Genomic DNA, 26,872 nt, shown 5'->3' on the forward strand with positions numbered 1-26,872 from the left:
AGAGATTTTCAAGTTAATAGGCATGTTTTTGGAATGAGGATACCCTCTTAAGCTTTTACTTAAAATTAAAAAAGAAGTGCTTAGGAAAAGAAGAACAGATTATATGCCAATTTTGAATATTAAAGTTCAACAGGCTAACATGGGGGGGCATCAATAGTATTAATAATAATAAAAAAACTGGAGCATTTTTTGTTTTAAAGTACAATAACAGGGCTTCTGAATTGTGTGCCAGTTTGAGAAACACTTGGAGGTATTTTTTGAGTGATGAAATTAAGGGAACCTTAGGTGTTGAACCTGTGATTGTTTATAGTAGGGGTGAGAATTTAAAGTGTATTTTGGAAAAAGAAGTTAAGCCTCATAATACATCACGCATGAGTAAATGTGGGGCTTGCAAATTGTGTAGGTTTATTGGGGAAGGTTCTTACCTTTGTGTTTTTGATTATAGATATACTATTGCTTGCCCTGGGCATTGTAACTGTAATAGTAAAAACTTAGTTTATGTAACATCTTGCATGTCATGTGAAGCATTTTATGTTGGTATGACCACTCGAAGATTAAGAGATAGAATATCAGAGCATGTTAGATCTATTAGGAAGAAAGATATACATAATGCACTTTATTTGCATGCCACCACATGCCCCAATTTCAACAAGTTTTTGTTTTTTGTAGTGGACCATGTTTCTTTACTTGGGAGAGGTGATGTGGCTAACAGAGTTGCTGTTTTGGAAGCAGAATGGCAACTTAGATTAAATGCTTTGAGATACCCTGGTCTTAATGACTGTGTCTCTGAAACCTGTTTTAAAATTCAAATCAAGTCAGATTTAAACTACTAGCAATTTTTTGAAAATGTGTATTTACATTTATATCTACACTAACATTTTTATTTATTACATCAGTATTTTCTAGATCTAATATGTCGTGTGTATATTTTAAGTATTTAATTTAACATTAGGATTTTTAAAAAAAAGTAGATTATGATGTTCATTGGTTGTTACAGTGTGATGTCAGCTTATTAACATAGGGCAGTTACTATAAAGGTGTTTTAATTGTGATTGTAAATGACTGAAGAAGCCAGTATTAACTGGTGAAAGCGCTTAGTCATTCTTTCAATAAAGTAAGTATTTTTTCCGCACTACCAGTGGTCGTCTTCAGTGGCTGTTTGTGCTTTTATTTTAGCAATCTACTTAACACCGAATGTGTGATGAGAGACCTTGGGACCCAGGTGGACAGCAGTCTCTCCTTTGATAGTCACACAAAGTCTCTCCTTTGATAGTCACACAAAGACAAACTTTCCACATTCTAAGTATTTTTTTCTGCATTTTCGACTTTTTAAGCCTTTCGACGACTATTTCTGCCTGTTTTATTCAGTTATTACCTGTTTTTACTGTTTTTAATAGCTTGAATTGTTTGTTGCACTTCCTTGTTTAAATTTTGCTTAAAAGTTAAACAGGCTAATACACTCAAGTGTACTAGCTTTTGATAGCAATTAGTCGAAAAACACAGCATTTATTGTATTTTCTGCCTATCTGAAAAAAAAACTTGAAAAAACAAAAAAAAATACTCTTGTTTTCCATACTTTCCTAATAGTTTGTTCCAGTGATCAGATTTTGCTGATCCCTGGGCTTTGTCTTGGTTCCTGTGTTTCTCCATTTTCCTTGTTTGGTCAAGGGGAAGTTTCTTTACTCACCACGGCAACTGTGGTCCCACTTCAAAAAGGCGGTGCCTCCACCGACCCTGGAAATTACCATCCCATCAGCTTGACAAGCCTGATCTGCAAAGCTATGGAGAGGATCATAATGGAACTCATAAATAAAGACATAGGGGACTTGCAGACTTTGGATCCGACCCAGTTTGGCTTTGTCAAAGGCAGATCATGCCTTTTAAAGTTGGTTGACTTTTTCGAAACAGTCACCAAGGCCATTGATGAGAGAAAGGCAGTCTACACAGCCTACCTTGACCTGGCAAAGGCTTTTGACACAATACCCCACTCGGGTATCATTGAAAAACTCATCAGCTTAAATGTAAACCCATACGTCACAAGATGGGTTGCAAACTGGCTAAGTGACAGAACCCACAGGGTCAGAGTTGCTGGCGCCATGTCAGACTCAAAGCCTGTCACAAGTGGTGTCCCACAGGGCTCAGTCCTGGGCCCACTCCTGTTCGGCATCTACTTTTCAGAAGTACAAGCAAACACAGGAGGATTATGGCTGACAAAATTTGCAGATGACTGCAAACTAGGCGCCATAGTTGAGAACACATCTGACACAGATATCCTTCAGAAGGGTCTTATAGAAACGGATAACTGGTGCCAGAGCCATGGCCTAAAGTTAAACGCCAAAAATGCATAGTCATACCCTTGGGAAAAACAAGGTTACCCTAGCTAACATATAGGCGGCAACCCACTAAGCACAGAAGAGGTTATCAGGGATCTGGGGACCCAGGTTGACAGTAACCTTTCGTTTGACACTCACGTTGCCAAAGTACTTAGGAAGACCTTCTACATTGCCCACCTGATCATGAAGGGATTCACATCTAGATCAAGGGAAGTCATCGTCCCCCTGTACTCATCACTCATCAGACCAATGATTGAGTACAATGCCCCATTCGGAATGTATCTGACATGACACCTGCAGCAACTGGAAAGGCCCCAAAAGTTCCTCACCAAAAGGATAAAGGGTCTCAAAAATATGTCCTATGCTGCCCGACTGAAGGAACTCCAGCTTAATTCAGTCGCTTACCGTCTGCTCAGAGGTGACCTGTGCCTGACATACAAGGCCATGTCCAACCCAGAATTGATGAACATGCTTCACCTAAAAAAATCTAGATCCCTCAGAACTACAAGGGCGGGAGACTTAAACCTGGACACGGTTATTAATAGGATGTGCTGGAGGGACAGATTCATCACCCAGAGACTCCCTATGCTGTGGAACAAAATCCCGGTACATGCAAGGCAGAGCACCTCGCTGGCTTTGTTCAAGAGAAATCTTGACCAATGGATGGGAGATCGCAGATATACCCTAGGGATTATCTCAGTGTCACTGCTTGACAGAGGCACAGCAAAATAACGGCATAGTATCCTCCAAACTAAAGGGGTGGCGAAAGCCACAAAACTCTGGGCTAGGCTTATAAATGCCCTTGGGCAGATAGCCTAGTATGAACCTATGAACATAGCCACAGTAGTCAGGAAGTACTTCTACATGGCACACCTCATCATAAAAAGGTTCTCATCCAGGAAAAAAAGAGGTCATTATTCCACTCTACTCGACCCTCAGACCCATTATAGAGTACAATGCCCCTTTTGGAATGTACCCAAAAGACATTTGCAGCAGCTGGAAAGGCCGTAGAAGTACCTCACAAAGAGGATTACTGGCCTCAAGCAAATGCCCTACACTGACCACCTCAAAAAAACTCCAGCTTTACTCCCTAGCTTATCACCTACTCTGAGGTGATCTCTGCCTAACATATAAAGCTATGTCAAACCCAGAGCTGTTGGACATGCTACACCTAAAGAAATCCCAATCCTTCCGAGCTACACACTCTTGGGACTTGAACCTTGTCACCATAATAAACAAGACATGCTGGGGGGATAGATTCCTGTCCCAGAGACTTCCCATACTCTGGAGCAGGCTACCCATCTATGTCAAGCAAAGTTCTTCATTAGCACTCTTCAAGAAAAATCTTGATGAGTGGATGGTAAATAAGAAATACTCCCCAGGGATCACTTCTGTGTGTCTGCTCGACAGTGGCACAAAAAAATAACTTTCTTGGGTGGCGTAAGCCAGGGAACCTTGTTGGCTAGGCTTATGTAGGCCCTTGGGCTGATAGCCTAGTACTTACCTATGAACTTGACAGTTACAGTGGTTCATGTATTCTTTTTAAAGGTGAAAAGTACACATGAAGTTTTGCTTAGTATACTGATGGTTAGCCATATACTGAGAAGCAACAGTGCCCCTTTTCATCAAATATTCTACTAATCTCCACTTCCGCCTTATTCTCAACAAACTAGACAAGCCCAGTTGTTACAGGGAACATTCTTTCAACACCACAGCTTATCCAGTACTTGATTTATCGTGCTCTTCTCTTCCTCAAGAGCTAACCAATACTATATTATTAGCACTGCCCTAGTGTCTCTTCACTGAACCAACTAATGATATGCTGCTTCACACCTATTCAATTTGAGCCAGAAAGCTCAACAATGATTATGAAGAGGCCCGGTCTGCCCCATCCCCTTACACCAGCATAATGCTACAATGTTTTTCTTCAGTTCAGATGGTAATACGGGGTGACCGCTGAAAGAAAATGACAAGGTGACAGATTGCCAAATAAGCTATCCACTCCTGCAATTATCTTTACTATCCTTCATTTCCACATTAAACATGTCACAGTTTTCTCCAATGCCCTCCCCGGTCTTAGACATGTACTTCCACTACACAGTTCATTATTATAGTGAAAGATGTAAAAAAATAAATACCTTTGTATTCTGTACATTACCAAGGACGATCTCAGCATTCAACATATCCGCCAGTTTGGAGACCATCTGGCTCTCAATTGGTAGCTGCTGATTTAGCAGAGACAAGTAAAACTGCAACTCTCCGTGAGATGTGATTAAGATTCCCTCACCTTTTGTGTCATACTGTGGTCGTCCAGCTCGACCCAACATCTAGGAAACCAAAGAGACTTTGCATTTAGACTATTTACCCATACTTTCTCTTTATAATGATCAGCATTGCCAAAATACTACAGTTGGATAGGCTTTTCAAGTTTGTTTTGCTTAATCTCATATACTATTTACAAAATCAATAAAACTTGCCTCTTTCCTTACTGTAACCAGTCAAAAGCTTTGCTCCCACACCTAGATAATGATGTACACATCTCTATATGTACAACTATCCAATAGCCGCAAAACTTAAAAAGTACAATTAGTTATGACCTTACCATAATAGTGGATGTTTTGAATATTACACTGCTGCAGTAGTCCTAACTACTAGGACATCAGATGCAGAAGGACTAACTTCCAGCAGCACTCCCACCTCCAGGCATGATGGGCTCCTGAACCCCCTTGTGGGCAGTCAGAATTTCATTAGTATAAAACTGATGTCTGCTCATTATATATTTCAGTTACAGCAAGACCATGCACAATAAAAGTTAAATAGTCAGGACCAGGGAAGTCCATCAGTGGAATGGAGTAGAATTAACCATAATTTACTACATTATAGGAAGGAAGGAGAAAATCGGGCTTTCCAAATTCAATTCTGACCACAGCAGGTTCAAATCCTGTGAGGGGGAAGGATGAGAGAGACAGAAAAGGATGGGGTACCACATTCCAGCTTGGGACGTTCCAGAGTAAGACAGTAGACGGTGGGTGGGAAACAGTTCTGCAAAAGTGATTTAGTTGAACTATACTATGTTCTTCATTTAGATCACTGCTGCAGTATTCCTAACTACTGGGACACTTTCTAGAGCTCTATTAGGAAAAAATGAGGTAGCCTGATAAAGTGGGTGGGCTTCAGAATATCCAGAAGGATGGCCGTATCAAACTCAGCTTTTATCTTGGAAGAAATGGTTTAAAAATAGTAGTCTGACGACCAAACAGATGCTTGCAAAAACAGCCTGGATAGTGATCCCCTCCCTCTCAAGGCAGGATATAGTAGCAGCCATGCCCCTAGTGCTGTGGCTCTCCCATGTCCTTTTCTTTTATCCTGGAAAGGATAACAAAACATGATGAAGGCACACAGCAATTTAGAAATTTTGCTTCTACACTGCCCTTCCTCTTTTTCCTGTGGCAACAGATAAAGAACGGACTGGTACTTCTACTCTCTGCAGTTCTATACAAACTTCATCTCAGTCGCCTGTGTACATTAAGAAATGCAGAATCCCAACCCCTGTACATTCACTGTTGCAGTTGTGAGTCTTCAGATTATCATATTCTCAAGCAGCTGGCTCAACTTCCAGATATGAACCTTCCCTAACTTTGTTGCTGACTCCTTTCCACTGTCATATAATGACGTCGGTGATATAAAAGTGGCATCAGCTGACACCATCCCTAGAGCCTTCTTGCCATAAAGTTCTCTGTGAACATGGCCAGAGAGTCAATCTATTGGTAAGCTTGCTTCCAGAAGCTAGAACAGTACCTTGCACAGAGGAATTTTGTTGTACTAGTTTTAGTGCTAATGTACAGTTACCAGATGTCCGACAGTGACTGACTCAAACTCTCAAGTTAATGACTGTAAGATGTGTGGAGAAAAAAGTTGCCCACAAAAGACAGTCACTTCCTTCGTCTTTTCTGACTTGGTCCAGAGCATGATGTAGATGCTTGTCTGCACTAACCAGATTTCAACCAGTGGATAGTCAGGGCAAGACTTGCATGTCTCTAGGAGTTAGCAGCTATACAAGGGGCACATGCCTGGTTAAAATACTACTATGACACTGGCCGAGGCCTGTGGAAGCCTTCTTCTGAAGAAGCAGAACCTTCAGGAGACAGAAGATTTTCTAATGGAACACTCTGGTCTCCCAAGATCCAGTGATTCCAGGCACAGTGAGTTGCTTTCGTAGCCCTCCTCTTTGAAGTCAATGTCTGCTGAGGTTTCTGGTGAGACTGCACTACAGGCTGCCATGCCATTGGCTTTGCACATGTTCTATTGGACCAAAGACCATTATGTCCCTTCCAGTGACATGGAGGCCTTTGTATCAGAGGCAAACTTTCTTGGAACTGAAGAAGAGGATGGGACCCCACAGTCTTTGTTCTTGAGGAGGTTACTGGGTTTCAATTAAAGAAATAGTTTCCACCTGTGACCGAGGGTCCTGTGAGACTGTTCTTTCTGAAGTCATGTGGTACAAAACACAGAAGACAAACTGGTGCCTACCAGCTTGCCTTAGTCTAGTCTGGGACTCTGTCTCAGTTCCATCTACTTCCCAGGCTTCTCAGCAACTCTGAGCTGGATCAGAAGTTCACATCCTTCATGAAGTCCAAGTAATCAGATCCAGAAATAGGTGTCTGTGGCCTCTTCAAAGAAGACATGGGTAGAAAGTACAGTTGTGTACACCTACCATAAATGTAGATGTTAGAGTGTCTTCACTGTTGCAGTCATAACTGTAGGGTGCTCCTGCCGGCAGGCAGCCCGAGGTCGGCCAGAATCCCAAAGTCTGGGTCCGGCATCGGCTGTACAAGCCAGTACCCTGACGTCATTACGCTCTGGTACATAACCCTCATCCGACGCCATCTTCTCCAGCCTTTCTTGCCCTAGATGTCAGAAGTTCCCAATAAATCATAAATGAATCCCACTAGGAAACACAAATACACCACAAAAAAGAGAAAAAGAGGGGATAGGAGGGAGGGAAACACCGACTGCAACAGTGAAGACACTCGAACATCTACATTTATGGTAGGTGTACACAACTGTACTATGTTCATCGTGTTTCACTGTTGCAGTCATAACTGTAGGGTGGAATTCCAAAGCAGTGAAAAAAGGGGGGAGGTCTAGACAGAAGAAGGGGCAGCAAGAAGACCCTGCAAAACAGCAGAGGCAAAGCCCGCCCTTGTCTTAGAATACAAAGGGAGATTGTAGTGCTTGGAAAAAGTATGCACAGAACTCCAAGTGGCAGCTTCCAAGATATCCTTGGTAGGAACTCCCCTGAGAAAAGCTGTAGAAGTAGCAGCTGCTCTAGCAGAATGACTTCTCACAGTACCTGGAAATAGTTTCCCATGATGAGTGTAACAAAATCTTATTCCATAAGAAATCCATTTGGAAATAGTTTGTTTGGAAATAGCCTTTCCAAGAGAACTGGAGGCAAAAGAAACAAACAATTGGTTAGATTTTCTGAAATCTTTAGTCTTGTCCAAATAAAATCGTAACTGTGCACGTCCAAGGAATGTAAAATCCTTTCCCCTTTATTCTGAGGATTAGGAAAGAAGGTAGGAAGGTGAATTGTTTGATTCAAAGCCACTTTCGAAATCACCTTAGGCATGAAAGTAGGATTGGTCCTCAAGGATACTCTGTCCTGGTGGAAAATAAGGTATGGTTCCCACAGCCATGAGAGCTTGCAACTCTGAGACCCTTCTGGCAGAAGTCAAAGCTAACAAAAGAACTGTCTTCCAAGATAAAAACTTAATATCTGAAGATGCAGCAGGCTCAAAAGGAGGCAAAGTAAGTTTTTCTAAAACATAATTAAGATCCCAAGCAGGAACAGGAAGGGTTCTGGGAGGCCTTAAATTCTTAGCCCCTCTCAAGAATTGTCTCACCAAAGGATGAGAAAAAACAGGAGGATCAGTATTGAAATGAGCAGAAATAGCAGAAGCATGAATCTTAATGGAAGAAAAGGAAAGTCCATTAGACAAAAGATCCGAAAGGTAAAGCAAAATAGAAGAGAGATCAGGTACCAGAGGGTCCAAGCCTCGGTCCTGCATCCAAATGCAAAATCTCTTCCATTTAGAGGCATAGGATTTCCTAGTGCTAGGACGTCTAGCTTCCAAAAGAACATCCAAAACTTGTTTGGGAAGGCTAGAAGAGATCAAATTCCTTTGAAGAGCCAAGCTGCCAGACAAAGGGTCTTGAGATTGGAATGTAGCAACTGACCCTGGTGCTGGGACAGAAGAGAAGGGTTCAGAGGGAGAATCCAAGGAGGCTCCAAGAACAGGTGCTTTAAAGTTGGGTACAAAAACTGTCGAGGCCAATTTGGAGCAATCAAGATGAGGAACTTGGGCTTGTCCTGTTTTATCTTTAGTAAAATCCGAGGAAGAAGAGGAAGAGGAGGAAGGCATATCCCAAAGGTTTCTCCAGCTGAAGGACAGGGCATCCACTTTCCAAGCTGTTTTGTGGAATGACCTGGTGCAAAAGAGAGGCAGCTGATGATTGAGATGGGATGCAAACAGATCTATCTGGGGGCATCCCCAAACTGCAGTAATCCTGTTGAATAAGTTGGTATCTAGCATCCATTCGTGAGGATCTAAAATGTTCCTGCTCAGGCTGTCCGCTAAGAGATTCTGTTCTCCTGGTATGAATTGGGCCTGGAGTTGTAGATTCAGATTTAGAGCTGTGTCCCATAAAGTCATAGCTAGTCTGCAAAGGGGGTACGAATGAGAACCCCCCCCCTGCTTGTTTATGTACCACATGACTGTGGTGTTGTCTGTAAAATCAAAAGAGGTCCTGGATGCAAAAGGTTCTTGAAGGCTAGAAGAGCATTTTGAACTGCCAACATTTCCTTCAGATTGATGTGCCAGTGAAGATGATCCTTTGTCCAGGTTCCCTGCTGCAATTGTCTAGAAAATGTGCTCCCCAAGCATAATCCGAGGCGTCCGTGGTTATGATTTGAGAAGGTTGAGGAAGACGGAAAGGCTTTCCTTCGTTTAACGCACACATCCTGGACCACCAAAGGAACTCCTTCTGGAGGCAGGGGATCAGAGGAATTAGAGTGTCCAGATCGTGGTAATGCTGTGACCATACACTTTTCAGATACCACTGAAGTTTTCTCATATGAAGCCTTGCATTTGGAATCAACAGAATGCAGGAAGCCATATAGCCCAGTGCCTGCAGGAATTTCCTTGCAGTGAGCTGAGGTAGAGTTGCCAAAGTCTGGAAAATTGAAGCCAGCTGTATTTGTTTTTCTGTAGTAAGGAAGGCCCTTTGTAAGGTTGTATTTAAGAGGGCTCCCAGAAATACCATTTTTTGAGAAGGGATCAAATGTGACTTTTTTGTGTTCACTGAAAATCCCAGTAGGAGGAGAAGACGTTGAACAAAATCCAGATGTTGAAGTAAAAGATCCTTGCTGTCTGCCTGAATAAGGCAGTCGTCCAAATAGGGGTAAATCTGAATCCCCTGGAGTCTGCAATAAGCCACTACTGGTGCCAGGCACTTGGTAAAGACTCTGGGTGCAGTAGATAAACCAAAGGGCAGTACAGAGAATTGAAAGTGTCTCGAACCTGCCTTGAACCTGAGGAATTTCCTGCGTTCCTGCCTGATGGGAATGTGTAAATAAGCTTCCTTTAGATCCAATGTCACCATCCAGGCATCCTGAGAGAGCATTGGAATCAGCTGCTGCAGAGTAAGCATCTTGAATTTTGGAATTTCCAAAAAGGTGTTTAACACAGAAAGATCCAGAATAGGTCTCCATGAGCTTTGCTTTCTTGGAACCAGAAACAGTCTTGAATAAAACCTTTTCCCATCTCTGAGAGTGGAACAGGCTCTATGGCTCTCATGGCCAGAAGAGCATCCACTTGATTTAAGGCCTCTGACCATTGATGTTTTGGCAGATCTGGCCAACCGAAAGCCCTTGGCAAGGTATGAAAGTGGAATTTGTAGCCTTTTAAAACCACGTCCAATACCCATTTGTCCTGGGTAATATGAGTCCAATTTCTGTAAAAAAGAGAAAGTTTTCCTCCGAGAGGGGCATCCAGGTAAAGAGGTCCTGTAGCCCAACCGAGAGAGTCACTGAGTTTGCTTCCTTTGAGATTGGGATCTGTCTTCTCCCCTTCTAGGTGAAGAAGCAGTCCATTGTCTCGATCTGTAGGAGGCCTGAGCTTGGCCACGACCCCTGGAGCGTCTATATCTTCCCCTTTGAGGCCTGTCAGACGTGGGAAAGGACCAATTTTTGGAGGGCCAATTCCTGGAAAATCTAGGAGGCTGAACTTGCAAGAAATCTTTCACAGTTTGCATAGATTTTGCCTTTTCTTCCATCTTTTTAATAACCTCCTCAGCCCTAGATCCAAAAAGAACATAATGCTGAACAGGGGCATCTAATAATTTAGCCTTAACCTGTTCAGGTAAACTTTGCTCACGAAGCCAAGCATGTCTCCTGATAACAGTACCAGAGGCTGCGGCCCTGCAAGAAGCATCCAAAGCATCAAAACCACAATGCAAGCTATGTTTGTTCAGTTGTTCAGTTGCAAGCAATACATCCTGTAGTTCCTTATCTTCTGCACATGCAGGAAGGGAGGCAAGCTTTTGCTTTAAAACAGACAAAATAAATTGCTGATACTTTGAAACTGGCAATTTAAAGCCCTAACAGAAAGGGTAGCAGAAGTATATACCTTTTTACCCACCTGTCTAAGGCACGAGAATCCTTCTCAGAGGGAATAGGATTCTTAGAAGTAGCAACTTTAGCAGCCTTAGAGCCCTGAGATATAGTTTCAGGATCTGTAGAAGGATTCTTAAACAAGAACAAACGAGACTCAGGAACCCAATAAAACCTATCAGGCTTAGAGGGAGCAGGAGGCATGGAATCAGGATTCAAATTAGCCTCGGAAAAAGCATCATCCACAATGTCAAGAACAGGAGGGATAGCCAAAGGCCTATGTTGAGGAAGAAGAAGGAATTCTCTAAGCCTCTTCTTGGAAGCAGAATAATCCTGACCTTCCCAATGAAAATGTTTCCTCATCTCATGTAAGGTTTCCCCAAAAGAAAAATCTTCAGGCGGAGAGGCAGAGGGCAAGGAGTCCTCAGCATCCGAATCCTCATAAGGAGAAAAAGAATATTCCTGATCAGAGGAAGAGACAGAAGATATAGAAGCCTGGTCAGAGGAATCCATAGGAACATCCTGTCGAGGCCTTTTCTCAGGGGGAGGGATGAGAACCCCTAATCATAGTAAGCAAATCTTCAGCCATCCTTAACAATTGCTTCTGTGTCCTGGGAGTAGATTCAGAAGTAGCTTGAGCAGGAGCTTTGGACTTAACAGGAGTCTTTGTCTTTGCCTTTGAAATAGTGATGTGAGTAGGCCTGAATACCCCCTCAGAAGCCGGTACCTGCACAGCGGTTCCGGACCCATCCGAGGGAGCGACGTCCGAAGGTCCTGCAGCAGATAAAATAGAAGGCCTTGATGGCTCCCCATGGGAGTCCGTATCAGCCATCGGTTCAGAAGTGGCGGACGACAGGGGCTGCAAAAGCGCCTCACTGACGACAGCCGAACCGGATGCTGGCTCCAGCTGCAACGAGTCCTGTTTGGACCTCGGAGGCCTGTCCTTGTCTTTGCGCTTCTTTTGAATTCCGGTAGTATCCGATGACATTCTATAATTGAAGCGTCTGCCAAAGTAATTCAGAGCTCAGCCGTACCTGCGTTTGATAGTACGAGAATTAAACCTGGCACAGAACCGACAACAAGAAACGTCGTGGTCAGGGCCTAAGCAAGGTAGACAGTAAGAGTGGAAATCTTTATGAGGTATTTGTTTCCCACACGTAATACAATTATTAACTTTTTCTGACATCGGAGGAACAAGAAAAAGATTCCCCAATGGGGTACTTAGCTTTGAGAAGAGAATTAAGAACTTCGGAACGACAACAACCAAAAACGCTGTTCGAAAATCGCCAACCAACGACTTGCGAGCTGCTTTCCACCGCACGGCAAGAAAGACTGGAGAAGATGGCGTTGGCTGAGAGTTATGTACCAGAGCGTACTGACGTCAGGGTACTGGCTTGTACAGCTGACGCCGGACCCAGACTTTGGGATTCTGGCCGACCTCGGGCTGCCTGCCGGAAGGAGCACCCTACAGTTATGACTGCAACAGTGAAACAGGATGAACATCCTACTTTGGAGAATTCAGACACCCCTGCTTTTGAGGCAGATGAGGTGGCATGCCGGACAGATTCCTGATGCTCTTTTCAATTCAGACACCAAGGACATCTTATCCTTTGTTTTTCCAGAGTATTTCTCCTTTGGACACATCCTTCTTAAAGTGAGAAATTTCAGTAGGAAGCTTGAATACCAGAGTTCTAGTTCAGACATACATCTTTCGTGGGTCTGCCTGAAGAGGGCACTTGCAGTTCCTGGAGCCACAGTGTCCTGGGGAATGGTTTGCTAATGCATCTATGGAACTAGATCTCCCCCATTCCCAGGATGCTTGACCGCGTTTAGCATCAAGGATTCCCTAAATTTCTGTAAATTAAAAGACTTGCTAGCTTATCCAGCTGTGGTATCCCTGATTTTCAACATGTGACTTGCTTTGGCTTCATCTGGAAACCCAATTCTTAATGATAGATTAGTATACTAAAAAAATATTTTGGAAAAAGGTATACACTCCTTCTACCTTGTTTTTCAGAACCTTGAAATACCAAATTTACATGCTCACTTCTCTGATGGAGAAGAGTAGAGTTGAGGCAGACGGGAAGCTCAGATAAGGATTTGAAGTAGGAAATGCTTGAGTTCAGCAACTCCAAAGAATGTGCATATGATACTGTTGATGCAGCCTGTAGGGCAGCAGCCACTGGGTGTGTTATTCTGAGATATGCCTCGTTGAGGACTCAACACCTGCAAGACTATGTGAAGAGCTGAGCTTTTGAATGCACTGCTTGACAAGGACCTCCTCTCACTGGAATTCCTGCTGAAGGTCTTCAAAAGACCGAAGAAAAAAGGGCAAGGCTGCGCAATCTTTGAAGCAGCTCTTTCAATCTCTGGCACCAAAGATCAGACGAAATTATACTGCAGAGTGGCAGAGTCTTTGTCCTTATACTCTAAGCAGGATAAATTACACTGGTGAGAAAAAAGGACAAACTTAGAAAGGACTAGCAAGCAAAACCAAAGAGTTCTTAAAATACCAAAAATGCAGAGGAAATGTCTGCTGTTCCCAAAGACCAGCTCACCCTTATGCCTTCCTTACCGAGTGGTCTTCTTCCCCAAGGAGCCATACAATGCACAGAGATAAAGAAATCACAGGTTTCTACTCCAAACCGATCAGAGTAACTAAAAGTGAAGATACATAGGGACCTATTGCAAGGTCCATCTTAAGCAAATTACTCAACATTCCAAAAATTTAAAGATGTTAACACTCCAAGGTCTTCTAACATTTCCTCACGCCTTCCTGGTCCCACTGGGCCTAATGGATTCTTTAGCTATACATCTCCATTGATAAAGAATATTACCACTGCATTCCTTTGCTCTTAGGGCTTGTTTATTGCACTCAGTCTGTTTACCAAACACCTTGCTCCAGGCATAGCCTTTTGCAGGACAAAAGGCATCTATATTTATCCCTACTCAGGCAGGCTCTCTGAAGGGGCTACATAAGGCTTAGCCTAAGGGAAAAACAGTTGGGAATAATATAAACCATCCCCCTTCACTGTTAAAGGAGTGTCCCTCTACTTCTTCAGAAGACTTGTCTCTCTTCCTTTTTACACGCGAGGACTCCAGACACAGCAGGATCTGCTCTTAGCTGCAGGCTTTGTAAGGCATGTAAAAACACTTGAGGAAGAGCGACTCACTGCTCAGGGACAGTCTAGGGATGGGATAGGAGAATGGAACCACCCAGAGCCTAGGCATGACTTATGTTTCACCTTCCTGGTCCTTTCTGAAGGGATGCCCTCCATGACATCCAATGCTCAGGACAGGATTGGCAGCCTCACAGCCTGCAACATCCTCCAAGTCCATCGGTAGCCTGTTCTCTCCTTAAGAGATGAAGTGCACTTCAGCAGCTAGAAATGGACATCTAATATAGAAGCTAAATGATGTTCCTTTAGTATGACGTCCTCCAGAGATGCTACATTGGAGGACTCCGCAAAGTCAGCTATTATTGTCAAGGGGCTGCAGATGTACCTCACTGGGGTTTATACCCTGACTCACAATGTAATAAATGCCATAATCAGACAAACTCCAGCGACCAGCAAAATGCGATACACGACACCAGCCTTAAATCAGGATGATAATTTTATTACATAATCTTGTATATTCCTATATCCAGACCGGTTTCGGCTACCAAGCCTTCCTCAATGGATAGAAACATTTTTAAACAATAAAATAATCACAAATATTTATACTATTTCCTAACCAATGGAAGCAGTGGTATAGCCCAACCTAGTGGTTGGAGTGTTTTAACACTGTTCGACACAAAATGAACTGCACTACGATAAATTAAAAAACAGTTCTTGAATATATTGATAAAACTATTTATGTTAAGCCCAACAAAACCAGTTATATCAATATATAATAAATAAAGAAAATAGCCCTTAAGTTCAATTGAAGCCTGACCAACATATTCTATTTTTTGACCCATAATTTCCACATTTACAATCCGTTTTCTCTGAGTATGTAACTAGTTTAATATATAATGCTAACAAATACATAATACATAGCTTGCATATATATATATATATATATATATATATATATATATATATATATATATATATATATATATATGTATAGTGAGATATCCGAGCATCAACAGACAAAACTGTTCATCCTATCAAAATCTCTAGAATCTAATAAACCTAGAGTTCATAACGCATCTAATTGTAATATCTTGGTATGTTAAATATCAACATTTATATCTGCTCCACGATATTCAAACCTATATATATTTTATTATATCCATGATAAATTAGTTCTAACCCAAAAAAAATGTCCTGCTGTACATTATCAACAACTCCATGAATATACAATATTGGTAAATGGGATTTAGGACATAATGTGTATATGTACATACATAAGTAAATATTCCAAGGTTAGAAATAATCCCCTATCAAATCTTATGACTTAAAAATGAAATGAGCATGTCACACTATATCAAACACTATATCTAACCAGTATAGTCTGCATAGGAGTATAACTAACTATTATTACCAAACGACATACAAGTCATCATGTTAGTGATCTAATGTATAACTTTGTAAGAGGACCAGAGCAACCAATATAGACTGGCTCACACCAGCCTTATACATTCATAGGTTCATAGGCTCATACTAGGCTATCTGCCCTAGGGCATTTATAAGCCTAGCCAGCGTGTGTTTGGCTTTCGCCACCCATTTTAAATTAATTTTGCTATGCCCTTTTTTGAAGTTAGTATACTGTGCCTCTGTCTAACAGTGACACAGAAGTGATACCCGTGGTAAACCTACGATCTCCCATACACTCATCAAGATTCCTCTTGAAGAGAGTCAATGAGGGACTCTGCCTAACCTGGACTGGGATTTTATTCCAGAGTGAAGGGAGCCTCTGGGTTATGAATCTGTCCCTCCAGCATGTCCTATTTATTTCAGTGCTGAGGTTCAAGTCTCTCGAGCGCGTAGCTCAATGGGATTTGGATTTTCAGAGGTGCAGCATGTCCATTAATTCCGGGTTGGACATGGCTTTATACGTCGGGCACAGATCGCCTCTGAGCAGGCGGTATGCCACTGAGTAGAGCTGGAGTTTCTTTAACCGGGCAGCATATGGCATCTGTTTGAGCCCTTTGATCCTCTTGGTGAGGTACTTTTGGGGTCTTTCCAGTTGCTGCAGGTGTCTGGTAAGGTACATCCCAAAAGGGGCATTGTACTCAATTATGGGTCTGATGAGGGATGAGTAAAGAGGCACGATGACCTCCCCTGATGTAGATGTGAATCCCTTCATGATTAGGTGGGCTATATAAAATGTTTTTCTAACCACTTTGGCCACGTGGTTGTCAAATGAGAGATTGCTATCAACTTGGGTCCCCAGGTCCCTAATTACTTCTTCTGTACTTAATGGCTTACCACCTATGTGGTAATTTGTGGGCACGTTGTTTTTGCCAAAGGGATGACTATACACTTTTGGCGTTTAGCTTGAGGCCATGGCTCTGGCACCAGTTGTCTGTTTTTATGAGGCCCTTTTGGAGGATGCTTGTGTCGGCTGGAGAGTCGATTATGGCCCAGTTTGCAGTCATCTGCGAACTTGGTCAGCCACAGTCCTTCCGTGTTGGCCTGTACCTCCGAGAAATATATACCGAACAAGAGAGGTCCCAGGACTGAGCCTTGTGGGACGCCACTTGTAACTGGTTTGGAGTCTGACATGGCTCCAGCAATTCTAACTATGTGGGTTCTGTCCTTGAGCCAGTTTGCAACCCATCTAGTGACATAGGGGTTTATATTTAAGCTGGTGAGCTTATCTATAATGCCCGAGTGGGGTATTGTATCGAAGGCTTTTGCGAGATCCAGGTAGGCTGTTTGGACCACCTTCCCCTCGTCAATGGCCTTGGTGACTGTTTCAAAGAAATCGACCAGGTTTAAGAGGCAGGATCTGCCCTTAAAGCCAAACTGGGTAGGATCCAGTGTCTGTAGGTCCCCAATATCTTTATTTATGAGGTCCATGATGATCCCTTTCCATAGCTTTGCAGACCAAGCTAGTCAGGCTTATGGGGCAATAGTTTCTAGGATCCGTTGATGCACGACATTTGTGGAGAGGGAACACTGTTGCTGTACGCCACTCTTTGGGTACATATCCTGTAGTAAGGCTGAGATTGAACAGTAGTTTTATGTTTGGGTTTAGCTCTTCTTGGAGTTCATGTAGGGCGCAGCCCGGGAAACCATCTGGTCCCATTGATGCTGCGTTTTTTGCTTTGGAGAGGGCGGCTCTTACCTGAGCATCTGAGATGTCAGGGGGGGCAGCACTCTGCTGGGATAGATATTTGCCTTTTTGATGGGGGGGGGGGGGAGTTTGCGCTGAACCTGTCAGCTAGGATGTTGGCAATGTCTGTGGGTTCAATGTATTTTTTGTCATTTTGGACTAATTCTGAGCATATCTGGGAATTCCCACCCAGGTTCCTAACATAACTAAAGAAAGGCCTTGTGATTATCCTTAGTGTCCTGTGCAGTTTTTCTCTCGAAAGCTGGCCTTAGACGATTTTATGAGTGCCCGTAGTTTTTTGCCAATACTGATCAGAGATGCCTTCCCTTTTTGGGATTTTGCTCTATCATGTAGTAGCTTCCTCCTTCTATTGTACAGTTTTTTTTATGGGTGGGGTCCACCAGACAGGTCGTCTGCCTTTGGAGGATTGGGTCTTGGTTTTATTTGGGATTGCATGATCCATGCATTCCTGAAGGTGTTCATAGAATGCGTTTATAAAGGATTCTGCGGTCTGGGCTGTATTTTCCACAGGCTCGGGGGCTTTGAAGGATTCCAACTCGGTTTTGAGGAGTGTGAAATTTGCTTTAGAGAAGTTTTTCATTGTGGTTTTCTGGGCAGGAGGTGGGGTCGGGATGTGAATATCCAGTGAGATTAGTTTATGGTCTGATCTTACCACTGAGGGATACACTTCTGGTCTGGAGCATAGAGTCCCCATGTTGGTGATGATCAGGTCCAGTATATTTTCCCCTCTTGTGGGAGTGGTAACAAGTTGTTCCATAGCATTTGAATTTATAAATTCTAGGAACCTTTGGGCTAGGGTTTTGGAGCTAGAGTAATGCTCCCACAGTCTATGTTTGGGTAGTTGAAGTCGCCCAATATAATGGTGTTTGGAGAGACCTTCATATTTTCCAGTGTTCTCAGGAAGGCCGATTGGGGTTCCTGGGTTTGGCAGGGTGGTCTGTAGCAGGCTATAAACTGGAAGGCAGTTTTACCCACTGTTAGTTGCACATGGATAGTCTCTGATGCTTCGTGCTGTGCCACCAACCTGGAGGTGTGGGTATCTTTGACTAATATTGATACTCCCCCTCCTTTTGTGGTTCGGTCCAAGTTTTGGGGCCAAAAAGCATGGTATGAGGTATAACCTGATAGTGCTGGGGTGCTCTCAGGAGCCTTGAACCAGGTTTCTGTTACTGCACAGATATCGATGTTCTCCATGCTAAGGAGAGTTTCGAGTGTGTGCATCTTGAGGTTTAGACTTCTGGCGTTGAGTAGCATTACTCTATCCCTTGTGATACCTATGGAGGTGGGTTTGTCTTTTGAGCCTTGTCTAAAAAAGGCACTATGGGGGGAAGCAAGAGCCTTTGCCAATATCCGAAAGCCCAGGGGTGACAGGTGCAAGCAGTCCCTAGCGAAGCATAGTGGCTTGTCGAGCATGTCATCCCAGGCTGACAGGCATTGGATCCCTTTTGAATGACACCAATACTTAAGCCAATTGTTGAAATTGATCATCTTGTCTTCATATTGTGGCATCATTCTTGGTGAGGGTAAGATGCTACTCAAGGTCAGCGTCATACCGGCCTGGGCTACATGCTCAGAGAGCTCCTCTATGTCTCTTTTCATGTAGTCCAGGGAGGTACGTCTCAGGTCATTCACACCAGCATGGACAATGACAGAGTCATATTTGTACTTGCCTTGGAGTGACCTGAGTGCTTGTGTTATGTGGCGGATCCTAGTGCCAGACAGGCAGCTCACCATGACCTTCTCCTTGTTCAGCCTGGTGAGCGGGACGTCAGTGTGCCTGACGATAGAGTCATCTATTACAAGTGTATCAAGTGTGTTGTTTAGCCTTAAGGGCTGCGACTGTTCGGCACACTGGCTTTGTGAGCTATGTGTTGCACGTGTTTTGTTTTGGGGTAGCGGTTGCTTGGGTGTCTGCTTTGGAGGTCTCTGCTGCTTAGGCAGATTTTTATTTAGAGCCACCGAGTATGTTTTTGTGTGATTATGTGTTTGGTTTGCTGTCGTGGTAGGTCTATGTGAGACTGGAATCGTAGTGAGTGTGGTTTCCTTCTCCTCCTGACTGGTTACGCCAGTACTGAGTTGAGAGAGCTTAGCCTCCAGGTTGGCTATATGGTTGCATCTCTCACATGTGTTGGAATTTGTTGGGAGGAGGAGAGGGTTGTCTGTGTACATGAGGCAGTTGTAACATTGCCTCAAGATTCCCAGATTCACCAGCTGGACCGGAGAGGAGATTGACAACTGACCTTTGGACATGTTAGAATAGTATTGGGAATTCCTTTATAATTGAAAAAAAGGGCCAATGGGGAACAAGGTAAACAAGGGGAGTTTGTGAGGGTGTAGTGCTTTTAATTTTTTAGTGCTGACTTACAGGTAACTTAAATGCAAAAACGACAAACAGTAACTTTCTTTCAAGTGAAACAAGGAAATAAGTACAGTAAGCAATGCAGATATCACTAGGGATCCACAGAAGCGCTGAAAAGCCGCGTTTTATGTGGAATTAGCCTTTCAGGGAAATAACAAGCAAACAAACAAGCATACAAACAAAGCTAGATTCAGCACGCCTGGATCTAGTCTATGCTACAGCAAACAAGGTGTACCAATTTCAGTAAGAAGCACTTCAAATATGCAGGCACTATAAGCCTTTAACCAGAAATTCCCAGCTCAGAAGGGCAGAGTCCAGCCTCTCCTCCCACAAGAGTGCAGACAACGAACCCTCTTATTGTAAAATAACTGGCCTGAAGCCCAAGTGCTTAAACCAGAATTAATACACTTTTAGAATAACAGACATTGAGCCCTCAAAATCAGCAGTTCCCAACTTAGGATGTAAGCTACCTGTTCTGCCACTACAGTGCAGACCACAAACCTTCTTAATGTAAAACAACTGGTTTGAAGCCCAAGTGCTTAAACTAAAAGGCTTAGAATGAGTTACACCAAGCAGTAATAAATACAATTACTATTAAGATGACGCAAAAGCAAAATAAAGTAGGAAGAAACACAAATACAGTAAAAGCAGATAACATTTTTTTTTTAATATGCAAATGAGATAGGCCCAGGAGTTATAGGACAGAAACAAGCGCAAATGCAGGCCTTTAAATCAGAAAGTTGAGAGAGATGGAAGACCGCCCAAACGGCCAATAACTACAAATTCTGGTCCAGAACCACTCCTTATGTGGTAGACAGGTTACCTAATGCTTACCACTCCCACTGATAAGCTACAAGGCTTCCCCCCAACACAGAAAGGCTTGGGGGGCTCAGAAGCTTACAAAAGTACAGTTTTGTACCTACCATAAATGTAGATGTTCGAAGATACACATTGCTGCAGTACTTACACCTGGGTAGTCCGCTGTCCTCGGTCGGCCCGAATATCAAAGTATAAGGCTGACGTCGGTCAAGGCGCATTTGACTGACATCAGGACGTCAGGGTACAAATGCGCATGACCGACGTCATATCCTCAGTCTTTTCTTGCCCCAGATGTCAGAAGACCCTAAAAATAAAGGTCAAAACCAAAAGACAGCAAACAAACAACCAACCACCCTTGCACTAATTATATGTACAATATATACAATATACACAATATTTACAACCCAACCCACACAACCACCTCTAACTACAGAGGGAAGGAGGGAGGAGTATTGGACTGCAGCAATGTGGATCTTGAACATCTACATTTATGGTAGGTACAAAACTGTACTATGTTCTTCATCTCACATTGCTGCAGTCCTTACACTTGGGTAGAATCCCAAAGCAGAGGTAAGGGAGGATGGCCAAACTATAAGGAAGCAGGAGCTGCCAAAATGCCCTGCAAAACAGCAGTGGCAAAACCAGCCCTGGATTTAGAGTAAAGTGGTAGGTGATAATGCCTAGAGAAAGTATGCACTGAACTCCAAGTAGCTGCCTCCAAAATATCCTTGGTTGCCACCCCTCAAAAGCTGTCAAGTGGCAGTAGCCCTAGTGGAATGAGGCCTAATCCCAGCTGGAATCTCCTTGCCATGATGGGAATAACAGAAAGCAATGCAAAACCCAATCCACTTAGAAATAGTTTGTTTTGACACAGGCTTGCCCTGAGAACTCAAAGCAAAAGAAACAAATAACTGCTGAGACTGCCTGAACCCTTTAGTTCTGTCCAAATAATATCGCAACTGCCTGTGTACATCTAAAGTGTGCAAAATCTTTTCCCTTTATTTTGGGGATTTGCATAAAAAGTAGGCAAATGAATAGTTTGGTTTAAAGCCACACTAGAAACCACTTTAGGCATAAAGGAAGGATTAGTACGTAAAGATACCCTATCCTTATGGAAAATTAAGAAAGGCTCAACCGCCATAAGGGCCTGCAATTCAGAAACCCTTCTAGCAGAGGTAATGGCCAACAAAAAGGCAGTCTTCCATGATAAATATTTCAACTCAGTAGTAGCTGCAGGCTCAAAAGGTTGTAGAGTGAGTTTCTCCAACACAAAATTGAGATCCCAAGCAGGAGTAGGAGCTCTACGTGGAGGTCTTATATTCTTTGCCCCTCTAAGAAATTGCTTGAACAAAGGATGAGAAAACAATGGTGGGTCACAGTCATAGTGAGCTGAAATTGCTGCAGCATGAACCTTAATAGAAGAGAAGGACAAACCTTTGTCCAGTAACTCAGTAAGATATTGAAGAGCCACACTTAAATTAGGCTCAGAAACATCAAAATCCTTTGCTGCACTCCAAAATAAAAATCTCTTCCATTTATCTGCGTACACTTTCCTTGTACTAGGCCTTCTAGCTTCCAAAATCACATTTAAAACTTGTTGTGGAAGTTGAGACCCTCTATGGTTCAAAACAGAATATGCCAGGCTGTTAGGTGAAGAGAGTGAAGTTTGACACTGAGCAAATGACTGTCCTCCTGGGACAACAGGTGTGGAATCGAAGGCAAAGGCCATGGAGGCTTCCGTACCAGACTTCTCAGTAATGGGTACCAGTGCTGTCGAGGCCAATCTGGAGCTATTAAAATCATCCTTGGCTTGTCCTGTCTGACCTTTAGAAGTACCTTTGGGAGGAGAGGCAGAGGTGGAAAGGCATACACATGAAGATTGCTCCAATTGAAAGAAAGAGCATCCAATTTCCAAGCTGTGGGATGAAACCTTTTCGTGCAAAACTTTGGCAGCTGATGGTTTAGTGGAGAAGCGAACAGATCTATGTCTGGAGTTCCCCATGACACTGTCAATTTCGAAATACATGAGGATCCAATTTCCACTGTGGGGATCCATAATTGCCTGCTCAACACATCTGCTAAGGAGTTCTGTGCTCCCGGCAGAAACCTTGCCTGAAGATTGAGCTGTAAACTGAGAGCAGTCTCCCACAAAATCATTGCTTGCCTGCATAGAGGATAAGAATGTGTTCCCCTTGCTTGTTGATGTACCACATGACAGTTGTGTTGTCTGTTAGAATCAACACCTGCCCTGGAAGAAGTAAATCCTTGAAAGCTATTAATGCAAACTGGACTGCTAACATCTCCTTCAAGTTGATATGTAGATGTTGTAGTCTGGCAGGCCACTTGTCTTGTATCCACTTTCCATTTAGATGAGCTCCCCAAGCTTTGTCTGAGGCATCTGTCGTTAAAATCTGACTCGCCTCTGGCCGGGTCACAGAGTCCCTTGTTTAGGTGACATTCCTGAGCCCACCACAAAAATTCCTTTTGAATGCAAGGTATTATTTGAATGACAGTGTCCAGATCCTGGCAGTGCTGTGTCCATACATTTTTGAGATACCATTGCAGCTTCCTCATATGCAGTTTGGCATTGGGAAGCACCAGAATACAAGATGCCATGAACCCTAAGGCTTGAAGGACTGTCCTTGCAGTCAGCCCGGACTGATGAGATAGTTGATGGAAGTAAAGGGAAAGATTCTTTTGTTTGTCCGGGGTCAAAAAGGCCATCTGGGATGCTGTATTCAGTCTTACACCCAGAAAGCACATGTCCTGAGAGGGTACTAGACTGGACTTTATTTCGCTCACAGAATACCCCAGGCATCTTAGCACTGCTATCACATATTCCAAATGATGAAGAAGCTCGTCCCTTCCTTGAGCCAGAATCAGGCAATCGTCCAAATAAGGATAGATCTGTATTCCTTTTAGCCTGAAGAAAGCTATCACTAGAGCCAGAACTTTCGTGAACACTCTGGGCGCAGTAGATAAGCCAAAGGGCAATGCAGAGAACTGATAGTGAGAAGTCCCAGCTCGAAAACGCAGATACTTCCTGCAACTTAGTCTGATAGGAACATGAAGGTAAGCCTCCTTGAGATGCAAAGTTACCATCCAATGATCTTTGCCCAGCAGAGGTAAAAGCTGTTGTAACGTCAACATTTTGAACTTGGGAATGTCCAGATAAGTATTGAGGATAGATAAATCCAAAATTGGTCTCCACGTGTTCCCCTTCTTTGGTACTAGGAACAGGCGAGAATAAAATCCTAGGCCCACTTCTGGCATAGGGACCGGCTGTATGGCCCCTATTTGGAGTAACAGAGAAATTTGCTTGTGAGCCTCTATTCTTTGTTGAGGAGGAACGTCTGGCATGCCTTTGAAAGGAGGCAAGGTATGGAAATAAAACCTGTAACCGTGGTGTATGATATCCAATACCCATCTGTCTTGGGTAATTAAACTCCAATTTTCTTTGAAAAGTGCCAACCTTCCTCCCAAAGGTGCTGCCAGACGAGAAGGCTCTGGCAGCTGAAAAGGTAGGTCATTGGGTCTGTTTATGAAAGGACTGACCCCTGTCCTCACCCGAAGACTGTGCAGGAGAACTCCCTGTTCTAGGCCTGAAAGAGCCCTGAGCTCTGCCCCTACCACGTCTAGATCTACCCCTAGACTGGGAATCATAAGAAGGATACGCCCACCCCTTAGTAGGCCAATTTCTACTAAACTTTGGAGGCTGAACCTGCAAAAAATCTTTAACAGTCTGCATAGACTTAGCCTTGTCTTCCATTTTCTTTAAAACTGCCTCAACAGGAGAACCAAACACCACATCAGATTGTAAAGGAGCATCTAAAATCCTTGTTTTAACATGGTCAGATAAATTTTGATCCCTCAGCCAGGCATGCCTGAAGAACTGACCCAGTGGCAGCCACCCTAGACGAGGCCTGTACAGCATCAAAACCACATTGCAAAGAATGCTTACCCACCTGTTCAGAAACATGTACTAAATCTTGTAACTCTTTACAATCAATACCTTCCGCCAGAGCATCAACCTTAGACTTCAATTGTGAAAGGAGATAGTTTTGGTATTTCAACATGTGAAACTGGCAATTCAAAGCCCTCATAGCTAGAGTGGAAGAAGTATAAACTTTCTTTCCCCATCTATCCAAGGCCCTGGCCTCTTTATCTGCAGGAACCGGATTCTTGACAACAGAAGCCTTAACACCTTTAGGCCCTGGCTAACAGTTTCTGGGCCTGGCCTAGGACTCTTGAAAAGATACTTATGAGATCCAGGCACCGTGTAATACCTATCCGGTTTAACAGGAGCAGGAGGCAAAGAATCAGGATTAAGAGAAGCCTCTGTAAAACATCTTCCACTACATCCAAAACAGGAGGTATAGCCAAAGGCCTATGTTGGGGTAAAACAAAAATTCCCTAAGCCTTTTCCTGGAATCAGAGAAGTCCTGACCTTCCCACTTAAAATGCTCCCTCATGGAATGAAGAGTTTCTGAAAAGAAAAATCCTCAGGAGGAGAAGCAGAAGGAGTAGAATCATCCACATCAGAATCAGAATAAGGAGAGTACTCCTGCAAGTCTTCAGCCAAGACTCTGAAACATCCGAAGCCTGCTCAAAACTCCTAGCTCAGGCTCCACCCTAGGTCTCTTATCAGGAGGGGCAAAGAACCCTAATCAAAGTAATCAAATCTTCTGCCATTTTAAGCATATGCTTCTTGGGCACAGTTCCTGAAGAACTAGGGTGACACCAACTGAAGCTAAACCTGGCCTGCCTCTGGGAGAAGCCTTGGAAACAGAAGGAGAGGGCCTAACCACCCTAGGCAGGGAGGGAGTATAGTAACCTGAGAAGCCCCATCACCCTGACCTGCCTCCTGAGAGGCCACATCCTGCAATAACAAAGTCTCTCCTGGGATCCCAAAGAAACCTCCGGTGGAACCACCGCTCCACCGACACCTCTAAAGAACCGGCGTCCGCACGGACGGTTCTTCTAGCCTAGGCTTAACTGCTTTGTCCTTGCGCTTCTTCGGAAGCGGGCGCCGAGCATCCGACGGCATTTTATAATTGCACTGCTTCCCAAGACTAACCTGGCACAATCTAATCTCCTCTTTATAGTGCGCTTATTGAATCTAGCACAAGAGTGACACCCAACAACGCCGTGCTCAGGCCCTAAACAAGGAATACACAAAGTATGATAGTCTCTATGCGTATCTGTTTCCCACAAGAAATACAATTATTCACTTTTTCTGACATCCGGTAAACCACTGAGGCAAGAAAAACTAAAATATTCCCAACGGGTACTTAGCCAACTTTGACTCGGTCTGAAACTCCAATCGAAAAATTTCAGAACGCCAACCGGCACTTGCAATACTGCTTCTGCATCGGACCATGCGGCAAAAAAGACTGAGGATATGACGTCGGTCATGCGCATTTGTACCCTGACATCCTGATGTCAGTCAAATGCGCCCTGACCGACGTCAGCCTTATACTTTGATATTCGGGCCGACCGAGGACAGCGGACTACCCAAGTGTAAGGACTGCAGCAATGTGAGATGAAGAACATCAGTCCTGTATACAGCAAATCTGTATCTGGAACACTAATTACAGGAAAGGTAGGAAACAGGCTTACAATTTTATTTTATTTTTTTCTCAGAAAAGTAGCAAAAACAGTAGTAAAAACAATTCACATGCAGTGCAAGCTGGCACACTTGAGTATGTAGTACATAATCTTGTATATTCCTATATCCAGACCGGTTTCGGTATTATATATTAAACTAGTTACATACTCAGAGAAAACAGATTGTAAATGTGGAAATATATGGGTCAAACAATAGAATATGTTGGTCAGGCTTCAATTGAACTTAAAGGCTATTTTCTTTATTTATTATATATTGATATAACTGGTTTTGTTGGGCTTCTCAACATAAATAGTTTTATCAATATATTCAAGAACTGTTTTTTTAATTGATCATAGTGCAGTTCATTTTGTGTTGAACAGTGTTAAAACACTCCAACCACTAGGTTGGGCTATACCACTGCTTCCATTGGTTAGGAAACAGTATAAATATTTGTGATTATTTTAATGTTTAAAAAATTTTTTCTATCCATTGAGGAAGGCTTGGTAGCCGAAACCGGTCTGGATATAGGAATATACAAGATTATGTAATAACATTATCATCCTGATTTAAGGCTGGTGTCGTGTATCGCATTTTGCTGGTCGCTGGAGTTTGTCTGATTATGCTTTGAACCAGCACGCCATACTTGCGAGGCGCATTTGGTTTAAATGCCATAATCCCATCATCCTCATCTCACTCTGCATATTCTTTGGCCTGTTTCTTTTTGGGGGAGGAGAGGGACTAAGAGCTGATATAGAGTCCAAGGATGTCATAATGGACGATGGAGGCCTTGA

At 43.2% G+C, this 26,872-nt stretch overlaps 1 protein-coding gene across 2 annotated transcripts in view; it reads right to left on the minus strand.

The window, feature by feature from the left end:
• Window positions 1-26,872, minus strand: part of SNRNP200 (small nuclear ribonucleoprotein U5 subunit 200) — a 1,344,735-nt gene that overhangs the window by 906,823 nt on the left and 411,040 nt on the right. For both annotated transcript variants that reach the window (XM_044084204.1, XM_044084205.1), the window contains one exon: window positions 4,472-4,660. In XM_044084204.1, the coding sequence (XP_043940139.1) occupies window positions 4,472-4,660 (189 nt within the window). The remainder of the gene's footprint in view (window positions 1-4,471; window positions 4,661-26,872) is intronic.

This window comes from Protopterus annectens, chromosome 9.part0, assembly GCF_019279795.1.
Source record: "Protopterus annectens isolate FY-2018-M chromosome 9.part0, PAN1.0, whole genome shotgun sequence".
NCBI classification, from domain to species: domain Eukaryota; kingdom Metazoa; phylum Chordata; order Ceratodontiformes; family Protopteridae; genus Protopterus; species Protopterus annectens.